Source organism: Canis lupus, chromosome 29, assembly GCF_003254725.2.
Source record: "Canis lupus dingo isolate Sandy chromosome 29, ASM325472v2, whole genome shotgun sequence".
NCBI classification, from domain to species: Eukaryota; Metazoa; Chordata; class Mammalia; order Carnivora; family Canidae; genus Canis; species Canis lupus.
In genome coordinates, this window is record NC_064271.1 from 16,659,170 (window position 1) to 16,671,540 (window position 12,371).

At 43.7% G+C, this 12,371-nt stretch overlaps 2 protein-coding genes and 1 long non-coding RNA gene across 8 annotated transcripts in view; 1 reads left to right on the forward strand and 2 right to left on the reverse strand.

Annotated features, from left to right (window-relative positions):
• Nucleotides 1-244: 244 nt before the first annotated feature.
• TCF24 (transcription factor 24) lies at nt 245-8,734 on the reverse strand. Of its 4 annotated transcripts, XR_003147671.2 has the most exons (4): nt 8,342-8,734; nt 2,442-2,566; nt 1,765-1,836; nt 245-1,064 (listed from the first exon to the last, which is right to left on the reverse strand). XR_003147671.2 is itself a non-coding variant. In XM_025477895.2 (3 exons), the coding sequence occupies exons 1-2, from the start codon at nt 8,732-8,734 to the stop codon at nt 2,453-2,455; spliced, it is 507 nt and encodes a 168-aa protein (XP_025333680.1). In that variant the 3' UTR covers nt 245-1,064; nt 2,442-2,452. The 4 variants fall into 4 exon arrangements, 3 of the variants coding, with proteins under 3 accessions (XP_025333680.1, XP_025333679.1, XP_025333678.1); XM_025477895.2 differs by lacking the exon at nt 1,765-1,836; XM_025477894.2 differs by having other exon boundaries at nt 245-1,836.
• The window catches only part of PPP1R42 (protein phosphatase 1 regulatory subunit 42), a 68,167-nt gene continuing 56,040 nt past the window's right edge, over nt 245-12,371 (reverse strand). The window contains exons 7-8 of one of the 3 annotated variants that reach the window (XR_007407040.1): nt 1,765-2,566; nt 245-1,064 (exon numbers count right to left, since the gene is read on the reverse strand). The gene's annotated coding sequence lies outside the window, so the exon portion shown is untranslated. Of the gene's footprint in view, nt 2,567-10,817; nt 11,199-12,371 lie in introns of those variants that run through there. The other 2 variants (XR_007407039.1, XR_007407041.1) reach the window with 2 other exon arrangements.
• Nucleotides 9,910-12,371, forward strand: part of LOC112678567 (uncharacterized) — a 46,925-nt gene continuing 44,463 nt past the window's right edge. Inside the window, exon 1 of the long non-coding RNA XR_003147674.3 lies at nt 9,910-10,317. This is a non-coding gene — a long non-coding RNA (uncharacterized LOC112678567). The remainder of the gene's footprint in view (nt 10,318-12,371) is intronic.

Sequence of the window (12,371 nt, forward strand, 5' to 3'; positions counted from 1 at the left end):
TCATATTGCTGAGAGCTGAGTGAAATGACAGAAATTTAGGATTTCCCTTGTAGACTGTAGGATAATACTATGATCCAAATAAACCTCCTCTCCTTGGTCCTAATAGATACTCCATTAAGGGAAGCACGGTGAAGACGTTAATGGTAAATAGTTATCTATCTTCTGGAAAGATTTCAGATGTACCTTAAGTACCTTAATATTTGTTAAATACCCCAAGAGACAAATGCAAATTTAACAGACTAAGTTAATTTTCAAATTAATGCTTTATTTTAATAATACCTTTATCCTGACCATGCACCATTAATTAAAACAACATGCTCCTTTCAGTCTTTGGGTGAAAATATGCAACTTCTCCCTTGAGATCTTCCAATCTACCAAAAGCTGTTAGCATATTTAGCAATTTAATGAAATGTTATGAAAACCTATGACAGAAATATACTTTTTTGGCATTAAAACATTTCTTTTCTGTAAGTGGACAAGAAGAAATAAAAAGTAATACTGCCAAAGGCAAAGCTTAACTATTTAACAGGATGATTTAGGGAAGTCTGGCAACTCAACAGAAGTCATAGTTTTAACCCAATTAAATGCTTTAACAACTGTAGCCAAATAGATTATTAGCAAGAAAACCATTTTTCTCAAACTCTTGGTATTAAATGTGGCATTTAGAGTTCAGTCGGTAACTTTAAAGAACTTTGATTTCATTCCTTAAGATAAAAGATTATTCTCAGCACTTTTTTATGGCAATAACTTACAATAGTGAATGGCTGAATTCATATCTCATTTTACATTTTATTCCTTTCAATGTTATATGAGTGGGTAAATATATTCACAAATATTTAAATATACAAACATTTTTGCTACCTATTAATATGTAGAAAGTTTTTATTATATGCCTTTTCTTGTAAAGACATGCTTTGGTCACATCACAAGGCGTATTCACATTAAAATAATAAAAATTATAAGCTATCAGATATGAGCCAAGATATGGCCATGTGCGGCTGAGTGATGGTTTTTGCCTTCAAATGGTCTTTTACCTCATTTTGCTGCCAAGAGCTGGAAGAAAACTGCAGGGAGGAGAAAAATAAAATGATGGTTCAACAGCTATATTAAGCGGTTCAACCAAGTCCATTACTATACTTTTCTGTTTGCTAATCCTGGATCAAATTCAGCTACTTTAACACTAGGTTATTGAGAAATAAATGAACTTTACAGTTGAAAGAGGAATAGTAGAGACTGAGGAGAAAAAGAAGAGAGTCAAGACATGACAACAGACGTGCTTGGGGTTCAGTGTGTTCCCCGACCAACATTTCTACTTCCTGGCTCTGATCCCCGAGCTCCTGTTGGAAACTAAAACTGGCACAGTCTGGCAGTGCAGCCGCTCCCTGGGCATCTGGTGTGGAGTGCGGTGGGAGAGGCCCATCGCAGAGGACATTCCTGGGATGGATTCAGTCTGCGGGCAGGTTCAGGGGGATAAACTCGGGCCTGGGTTAGCTCAGGGTAGCCACTCAGTGTCCTCAGACCCCCTCACAGTGCAGATCAGTGCCAGAATCCCCAAATCAGACAGGTTTTCTCCTATTTCATAATGGCCAAGTAGATTGTGAACAGCAACTGGCAAGGGGGAGAAGCCCTGACTGTGACAGGTTGACTCTCTGTTAAGTGGCTGCAGCTGCACCTGCTCATCTAATCTAGGACCTGAAAGAGGGTGAGATGGATATGGAATGACAGGGAGGAGGGTGACAAACCCTGCTGCCCGGTGACACTCACCTGCTGTTCACACTGGGCTGCAGGGATTCCCAAAGCCTTCCACAGTTTGGAAACATGGTATTTCATAGTTATCTAGGAAAGGTGGCCAAGCTCTATACAATAAAGTATTCGAATACTCCAAACAAGTTTACTGAGAGAAAAATCACTAGTTGCAGAAGTTATTGCAACTTCATATTACCCCAACAATCTTTTCATTCCATATCCTCAGCTAAAACTGAATAAATGATCTCACACTTTCCAACTGAAATGACTTCTTAGACCAACTTAAGCACAAACTGGTTTTCACAAAAATGGAATACTGGTGTCTAATTTTTTTTAAACTATAAAAATTATTGATAGATATCAGGTTTTCAGTGTGTTAATAGATACACTACAGAGGACATGTGCATTCTTTGATATATTCACAATTCTTAGATTTTGAGGTCTTTTTTTTCCTATACTTTTTCTTGCACTATATAGTAGTAACTATTTCTCACAATGGATAGATAAGCTGTGTATTTTATATAAGACTGATTATTTCAACCCACATTTATTTAAATTAAACAGGTAAATCTGAACTTCCCACTATGGATTCATACGTAAACTTTCAGGAATGATGTTTGTTGTCTGATGTAATAAATATAGAATGATTTCCTACTATTTAGAAACAATAGATGCCACTTTGTACTAGCACCCACCAGGGCAAAACCTAAGGCTGTGAGTCTGTTGTAGTACTGCCATGATTTGCTTTTTCTCCAGACACAGAATGCTTCAGAAACTGACCAGTAGCACCAATGTATAATCTTGATCGCATGGGCCATTTCTGAAAAAGAATATTTAAACAAGAATCCAAAAGTTAGTATCTATGACAGATAATGTCTGTTATAGTAATATCAAAAATTCCGATTGCCTCAAGGCAAATGCAGTACCATGAAGCTAGTAACAATTGTAATTGTGAAAAGTCTGAGGAACAACATGAAAAAATGTTTATTAATGCTAACAATAAAAGTAAAAATATGCCAAGACTTTGATCATAACTGTAGAAAATAATATGGGTGCATTTGGACAAGAACTTCAAGAAGTCATGGAGTATGAATATAGTTAAGTGGAGGAAAATATATCTATCAACAGTATTTTATTTTAAAACTAAATCTAAAATAAAATTAAGCCTAAAACAAGATCTCTGGCTTTAAAGATATTTTAAGGAGTTATACATAGTAAATATTTTATGTTCTCACTTGTCACAGAAGTATAAGGAAAAGTGACCAATTCAACTATTTAAACATTTTATTTATCTAAGGGCATCTAGGTGGCTCAGTCCATTAAGTGTCCAACTCTTGGTTTCTGCTCAGGCCATGATCTCAGGACCCTGGGATCAAGTCCTGAGTGAGTGGGCTCCACGCTCAGGGCAGAATCTGCTTGTCCCTCTCCTTTGCCCCTCCCCCTGCACTCACTCACTCTCAGATAAATTAAAATCTTAAGAAAAAATTATCTAGCTAAAAGTAGATGTTGCAAATGTTAGAATATTTGGTGTTATGTAGATAAAATGCCCAAAATAAATATCTGGATGTAGCAGGATCATACAGCATTCATGTTTCAGTAATGATCACATTTGTATTCTAATTGAGATTTTTCTAAATTCACCTTAAAATTGGACAACCTTTAAAAAATAGTATCACTTACTGCCAAATAGACCCAGTGATAAAAAAAAAACATATTACATAACTAGTACTTTCAGATATTTTTGGGGGGAGGGGTGTCTGATAATCAGTTCTAAGGTCCTTGGAAAACTAGTCAGAGAAATACTACTTTTATACAAAGGGAAGTCTTTTTTTTTTTAAGGTTTTATTTATTTATTCATGAGAGACACAGAGAGAGAGGCAGAGATACAGGCAGAGCATGAAGCAGGCTCCATGCAGGGAGCCCTACATGGGACTCGATCCCAGGTCTCCAGGATCACGCCCTGGGCCGAAGGTGGCACTAAACCACTGAACTACCCGGGCTGCCTAAGAGAAGTCTTTAGATTAGTAAAGTGCAACTCCCAAAGGTCAGCAACGGGATCCAACACTCTCCAGAGAGTAAATGCTGCAGTAAGTAGTAGGCTATTTTTATCATCAAACATTCACAAGCCCACTCCTGGTTACACAACACTATTAAACATTCTTAAATGCCTGACAGATAATCTGCAGTGTTCAAATAGAGATACAATCATTAACAAGGTAAAGACCAGGGATCCCTGGGTGGCGCAGCGGTTTGGCGCCTGCCTTTGGCCCAGGGCGTGATCCTGGAGACCCGGGATCGAATCCCACGTCGGGCTCCCGGTGCATGGAGCCTGCTTCTCCCTCTGCCTGTGTCTCTGCCTCATTCTCTCTCTCTCTCTGTGACTATCACAAATAAAAAAAAAAAAAAAAAAAAAATTAAAAAAAAAAAAATAAACAAGGTAAAGACCATAAGAACGGGATCCCTGGGTGGCGCAGCGGTTTGGCGCCTCCCTTTGGCCCAGGGCGCGATCCTGGAGACCCGGGATCGAATCCCATGTCGGGCTCCTGGTGCATGGAGCCTGCTTCTCCCTCTGCCTGTGTCTCTGCCTCTCTCTCTCTCTCTCTGTGTGTGACTATCATAAATAAATAAAAATTAAAAAAAAAAAGACCATAATAACTTCGGATTCTTTTTTAATTTTTTAAAATATTTTATTTATTCATGAGAGACACAGAGAGAGCGGCAGAGGCATAGGCAGAGGGAGAAGCAGGGTTCTTGCAGGGAGCCCTATGTGGGACTCGACCCCTGGGCCCAGGATCACCCCCTGAGCCAAAGACAGACGCTCAACCACTGAGCCACTTAGGCGTCCCAAGAACTTCAGATTCTTAACCCACACTTACACATTCTGGGTGTATCACGGGTCCTGTCTTTGGGATTCTTGCTATCATGGGTCGATAACCTGAGGAGTTTTAGAAACTGATCTGGCATTTTTCTGATATGTCAGGAGCTGATGTTAGATCAGATTCAAGTCCTGCATTATACTGAAGAACCTTCTGCCATAGTGTTATGGACTGTGTCTCGGCCTTGTCCTCCCCATTCATATATTGATGCTCTTGCTCTAACTCCCAAATGATGGCGTTTGGAGAGGTAATTCAGGCTAAATGAGGTTGAAAGGGTGAGTCCTTCATAATGGTATAATGGTCTTTTAAGAAGAGGAAGAGAAAGCGTCTTTCTCCTGAAAAAGAGGGATGTTGGCCAACTGCAAGATAGGAAGAGAGCTCTTAACAGCAATTCAATTGGCCAGCACCTTGATCCTAGACTTTCCAGACTCCAGACTTATGAGAGAAGAAATTTCTGTTTTTGAAGACTTTCAGTCGATGATATTTTGTTATTGCAGCCCAAGCAGAAGTAATACTTGTAGTGAATAGTGTAGGGCTAAAATAATCAATTTCAAGTGTAGAATTTTTGGCATGTTATAAACATGTGCCTCTCAAACTTTTAAATTTTTGTGTCATATTCATGAGCATAAAAACCTAATGCTTGGGACGACTGGATGGCTCAGTGGTTGGGTGTCTGCCTCCAGCTCAGGTCGTGATCCCAGGGTCCTGGGATCAAGTTCCACATCGGGCTTCCCATGGGGAGCCTGCTTCTCCTTCTGCCTGTGTTTCTGCCTCTCTCTCTGTGTCTCTCATGAATAAGTAAATAAAATCTTAAAAAATACATATATTATATGTGAATTTTTGCCTCATTTTTCACAAACTTAATAAAACTTGAAGAACTGTGTACTTTGATTTTCCAAAAGGCTTCTGATAATTTTATTCAACTAAATTTAATGTACATACATAGTTTAAGTGTCAGAAATAAAATGTAAATAAAATATTGGTTAGGCTGCATGTCAGTATCATGCCAAAAAAGCCAGTAGACTGTTTTACATTTCACTTTTCAATGGAATGTTTTAACATTGTGTAGATTAACATAATCCTGACCTATTATTTTACCTAATAAAGTTTATTTAAAACCATATTTCATTAGGCTTAGAACAATCTAACAAACTCACAGAATTAATGGAACTGAACCCGAAAACCTTAAAAATGCGCTCTTGAATTCTGGAGTTAAATGACCCCAAAATAACAAAAATTTGTATTTATTTTTAAAATTATTTTATATGTATATCATCAATAGTGATTCTCCAGGGATAATGCAATTAATAAAATCATCTGTACTTTTCTCCTAATAAAAGAATCTGAAAAATATCCCTGTTCTCTTAGAGGATCATTGCTCTTTGGTACACTGGTGCTGATCAAATTGCTCACATCCCAAAGGGATGGAAACTGCTGTTTTAGGCTATTCCCCAGGATCCCTGTCACTTAAACCTTCTAGTTTCATGAGATATTCTTAATGTAAATTCCCCCAAATAAGGACTGATGACTTAAAATCCTGGCCTTGAAATATCTGTTAACTGATCTTTAATCATCAAAGACATAGTAATACTTAATGTTGTAAGGCAGAAAAAAGTCATCTTGGAACACTTTTAAACTAAGGGTTACAACACACTTAGTTAACTAAAAATACAAATAATCAGAATATTTTTATTTCTTTTGCATTAGATTAATCAAAGATAGACTTAATGCTTAAGCATTTGGTAATATCCATAAAATAATGTGTTACAGGTGGTTTCAATTACGTGTATGAAATCTTTTTCCTCCAAACCTCCACAAGCACATGATTATAGCTTTCTTATGGCACACAGAACATTATCCCTTACAGTATTATTTTATTTTTGTCTTTGTCTCTATTATATATTTATTTAGGGCAGGGGCTGAGTCTTACTCTTAATTGTATTCACTTTCCTAACTGTAGACACACAGTAAATGATTTTAAAAGACTAGTCACTTGTTCAACCATCATTAATTTCACTTCAGAGGTAATCCTTGACCTTGTTTCATTATCCCTAGAATTGTCTTTTAAAATAAAAATAATTGATTTAAGAACAGATGAGATTTTATTTTTCTTAAAAGAGTTGTAAAACTACAAAAACATTTGGTGCCTGAATCAAGTACAAAAAGAATCAACTCCTGTTAAGCTTATTGTTACATGAAAATTATTAACAGTATTCATCCAAAAAGATACTATAAGAAACAAAGGTGAAACAATTTGATTTCTTCTCTGAATTCTATATCCCACAGAGGCATTTAACAAATGCTTTCTGTATTAAAGTCTACTTAATGTTAAACTTTTTTAGAGTATATGGGAAATGTCGAGTCAACAGAAATCTAATATTAATGATATATTTGAGTATCAATTTAATGCAGACGGTAAGGCAAAACCCATAATTAATAACGAATGACTTTTTAGCAGAGATTGTATAACACATGAATATAATGAGGTCTATCATAATTGTAAGTAAATGATATTCCAAATTTCTATATTCAAAATAGTTTGAGCCTATCATCATGTTAATTATATTTGCAAAGTAAACTGTTAAACCTCACCACAGAATTTTAAGTTCAGTTAATATCAGGGAGTGTACATTACTACTGAAATTTCAGTGATTATTCACTGAATTGAACACTGACTGATATGCTTAAGGCTGTCCTAATTTTCTATTTGCATGTGTGGCAAAATATTTCAGAATGGTAGAACCCAGAACTTGAACCTGTAGGTTTAGAAAATATAGGGAAGATAATGCATTTTCAACAGAAAGCCAGTTGAATGCTGGATTTTGAAACAATCAAATCTAGGTGAAAAAAACAAAGCAGAGTCTAAACACTGCAATATAGGTGATAAATCACAACCATATACACAATGTTAAATGACAACCCTGACCATTTTATCTATATGGGATGTAAAAAATCCTACGAAATGGATTCTATGATCTAATTTTGCACACTACAGAATTTTAATACAGTATTGAATCAACTTGATTAACATACCCCAATCTATTGTGAAAATTACATAAATGCGTTATAGTTTTTCTAACGTTCTACGTAACTGTCTAACCCATGATACGTTACGTTCTACGTAACTGTCTAACCTTTATTAAAACGGACTGAAAATTTACTCCGTAGGATGGCAGAACGGTTTCATTTTGTTCTTACCAGTTCTACAAAAAATTTTCAACATGGTTGCCTGGATTATTTAAAGGGATAATTCTATCACCCCCCTTAATTCGTGAAATTTTTCAACCATCTGATAAAAACCGCGATGGAAATGTAATTATGTAAATTAAGCACACTTTTTTAAAACTCTCAAAAGCTCACAAATGTAAATCAGATACTAAAAGTCACTAGAACTTGCCAACCAGAACTCCCGAGAAACTTCTCACCTAGGAAAGGCATCGCGCAGGCTGCATCCTGTAAGTGGCGTGGGTCACCCCTCCTACCCAAGCCACCTCGGATGTAAAGCCACTGCCCGGGAACAGTTCTGGAGTTAGCCTTATGCAGTGGGGGACCTCGGTACCTGTGCCCTAGCCGGCCAAGGTAGCTCTCCGGGTCTGTTCCCCGCCTCTCCCCGAGGGGGGAGTGGGAGAGCTCCTGGCATCGGCCCAGGCGGTGCCGACCCGGAGGGTTAAGGGGCCCGGCTCCCCACCCCAGCTCCGCAGGGCGCCCAGCCTGCCTACCTTGACAGGGTGTAGGTAGCCGTCTCCGCGCAGGGCGCCCAGCGCTGGGTCCGCCGGCGCCTCGGCGTCGTCCTGCAGGCTGCGGGTGAGGTGAGCAATGTAGGTAGTGGCCAGCAGCAGCACGTCCAGCTTGGACAGCTTGGTGTCCGGCGGCACCGACGGCAGCGTGCGCTGCAGCTCCAGGAAGGCGTGCCGCAGAGTCTGCACGCGGCTGCGCTCCCGCGCTGCGTTCGCCGCCGCCGGCCGCCCGCCCCCGAGGCGCGCGCCGCCGCCGCCAGGGCCCGCGGGTCCCGGCCCGGCCCTGCCCGGGCTCGGGTCGCGGGTGGCGGCGACCGGGGGCGCGGTCTCGTTGCCGGCGATCAGGGGGCTGCTCGCCGGGCCGTCGCGGTCCATGGCGGCTTCCCGCGCGGCGTGCCCTGCAAGGGACCCAAGGCGCGGTGAGGCCCGGCGCGGGTCGGGCTCACCCCGAGCAAGCGCAGGCCTCTCGGCGCGGCTGCACGCCGGCGGGGACACCGACGTGGCTCGGGCGTCCTCGCGGAGGAGGCCTTTCCGACTGGGGCGTGTTGGGAGAGCGGCGCAGCCCGACGGGGCCTGGGCTTAGAAGGCTCAGGAGCGGCGCGGTGCCCGCTTTACTTTTCAGGGACGACTGAAGCGAAAGGGCTACGCTAGCGAGGAAGGAGGGTCTCGGGAGCCCAGCTCCGGTTCGGAACTTGTTCGCACTTGGCCAGCCTCGCCAGGCTCCTCGGCGCCCACGCGGGCAGCCCGCGCACCAGTCGCTCTCGAGGCCAGGCATCGGGGGGCGGCGGGGAGGTGGCGACGGCGGGGCTCGTTCTAATTCCTGCGGGAGTAGAGGGGACCCCCAGACCTCACCTTGGACCAGACACCCGCTCTTCTAACAAACCTGAGGACCAAGCGGCGTGGCTGGGGTCGGCCCGAGGTCCTCACCTTTCCCGGAGCGGCCGTGCAGGGCTCCGCTCCGCTGCACGCGCGGGCCCGGAGCGTCGAGCTGGGTCTGAGTGGCCAGGGCCGCGCGACACAGGTCACTCCATCCCCGTCCCGCCGAAGTCGGCAGCCGCCTCCAGCCCCTGCTGGCCGCGCCTTTTATGCGGGCGCCCCCGTGGCGAGGCGGGTGTGGGCCAGGCTCGCTGTAGGGCTGCGACGGCAGGACGCGCGCAGGCGTCCGCACCCACCTGAGGGGCTCTGACAGGGGTGGGAGTCATTAATCAAACGGCCCGGCGGGGCGGGGCGGGGCGGGGCGGGGCCCCAGGGGCGGGCCGTCGTCGTGGCCCCGCCCCCGCCCCGCCCCCGCCCCGTCTCCGCCCGCCCCGCGGCGTGACTGCCGGCGAAGCACGTCGAGCGTCCGCGGTGTCGGCGGCCGGTGCGGCGGCCTCGCGGGTTCCCCGGCTGTGCCGCGGGCCTCCGGTCCCGGGTCCCGCCTGCGCGCCGGCTCCTCCCAGGCAGGCGCCCGCGGGAGGCGGCGGGAACCCTGCCGTTTTGTGGAGCGTGTGCCGTTCAATTTTCTGAGGAAACGTGGAGCGCGCGGCTGCGATGCGCTAACCTGGTAAATGTTTCCTGCTGCCCTCGTGAAAGCAGTGGCCGCTCCACCTCGGGACTCCGGGACCCGTTCGTAGCCGCTCGGAGAGTGCGCGCCTGCTGTGATATTTACAGTTTCCCCCTCAAACCAGAGTGAACGGCCGTGGGATCGCGGGGGCGCGGATCGTTGCGGGCCGCCTCCGTCGCAGACGCCGGGGCCCCGCTTTGTTTCGGTGTTTGGACCTCGCGTTCGTCCTGGCTCCGCCTCCGCGGCGGGGACTCCCCGGGGGTCCTGCCCTTGGGCGCCCTGCAAGCCGAGCGGCGAGGCTCCCTTAGCGCCAGCGCTGGCTCCACGCCGCTGGGCCCGGGACGCCCCCCAGACCCTGGGGTTCCCGGGGTCCTGCACCCGGGGCCTTCGGAGGTGAAGCCTCGGTGGACGCCAGGTATTTCCTAGAACCTCGTTAGTACGCCCTGGAAATAATGCCCTCAATTCGAAGAGCAGGACGTTTAAACATCTTTGGAGTCGAGACGGAATATGAAATTTAAAATACCATTGATGAAATTGCTCTTACATACGCGACGTAATTTCTTTACGATAGATTTTTTTTTTTTTAGATTTTATTTATTTATTCATAGAGACAGAGACTGAGAGAGACGCAGAGACACAGGCAGAGGGAGAAGCAGGCTCCACTCAGGAAGCCTGACGTGGACTCGATCCCGGGTCTCTAGGATCACACCCGGGCCAAAGGCAGCGCTAAACCGCTGAGCCACCCAGGCTGCCCTACAATAGATTTTTAAATTGGAACTGTTAAGTAGGACGTAGTAATGGTGACACTTGGAATTTAATATATCATTTCACACTTTTATTAGTGGATCAGAATAATAACTTCAATTCCCGTTCAATAGCCATAATTAGATGTACACTCTAGAAAGGGATGTTCTCAAAATACCATTGGCTAAAAAAAGGATTACTTTCTTTTGATGAATGAGGAAGCACATCCTTATTTTCTCAAAAATTGTACGTGATGAGGCATAAAGCAACTGAAAGGCAATGTTTCAGATGCCATAAAGAAACAAATCAAACAGCTTAAAGGTTTTTCTTATATAGCGAGATACCCTAGAGTTACAAACCGGGAAAGAGGATATTGCCTGGTACTATAAAGGTAAAAACAAAAACAAAACGTGTCAGATCACTTAAGGCTGAATTTACTCATTTTTTTTTTTACAAACAGATTTTCTTTTACTCTTGAGTTACAGAGAAAGTGAAGTTCAAGTATATCACTTTTTTGTCAGCAAGCTTTCAGATTCCACCAAAGAGAGATTCCTATGTTAATACAGAAAAAAAAACCAGGAATATTATTTCAAAAATGGAAGTTATCCAAAATGGAAACAAACATATAGACTCTAGGATACAACAATAGCAGAGGCTATTAGTCACCGAACTGTGTGAACCTTTACAGGCTTTTAAAGGAAGTGGAGGGATCCCTGGGTGGCGCAGCGGTTTAGCATCTGCCTTTGGTCCAGGGCGTAGTCCTGGAGACCCGGAATCGAGTCTCGCGTTGGGCCCCTGGCGTGGAGCCTGCATCTCCCTCTGCCTGTGTCTCTGCCTCTCTTTCTCTCTCTCTCTCTCTCTCTCTCTCTCTCTCTGTGTGCCTATCATGAGTAAATGGGTAAAATCTTAAAGAAAAAGATGAAGTGGAAAGAAAGAGTCACCCCTCCCCCCCCAGAGTGGAGAAGAATGTGGGCAATCTATATGTTGGGAGAAGTGTGGAAATAAGAATTGTGTAGGGAACGTGGCCTGGGGCTCCTTATTTTTCGAACCCTTGGCATCTCACCTGCCTGACCTTAGCCTGGCCTGCTAAGCCTCCTGTAAGTGCAGGAGGTGGGATGGAGGTGGGGGCACCAGGGAAGCTCCTCACTGATAACAGGCTGGAAAATGGACAACTGTGTTGCTTGATAGGTTCAAAAGAAAGGACTGATGAAACAATACTGGCCACTTTGGGCCACCTTGTCTTACCTGCTGCCATTCTAAGGAGCCTTTCTAAATCCTCTCATGATTCCAGAGTAGTCTCAGTTCCCGCAAGAAACCAATATTTGCCATTAAGTTAAAAATAGAATAATAAAAGATTCAAATTTTCAACATTACATATGTCAGTAACAGGTACCTTATTTAACTATATGTGCTAAGTTCTTTACAAAAAAAAGCACTTTATTTTCTCATTTAATCTACAAAAACTCTTTGAGGGTTTTATATTTTATGGTTGAGAAAATAAGGCTCAGAGGGATTAAGTAACTTGTCAAGGTCACAGCTACTAAGTGGCAGAGACAGGATTCAAGCCAGGCTGACTAACCCTAATACTTGTGCTTTTACCACACCTATCCTATTTAATATTTGTAGAGTTCTTCATAATTTGCAAAACATTTTTTGTATCTAATACTTCAATAAAGGACATATTTTAACTTGACTCCCTATTCAAACACTATTTTCGTTGTACAG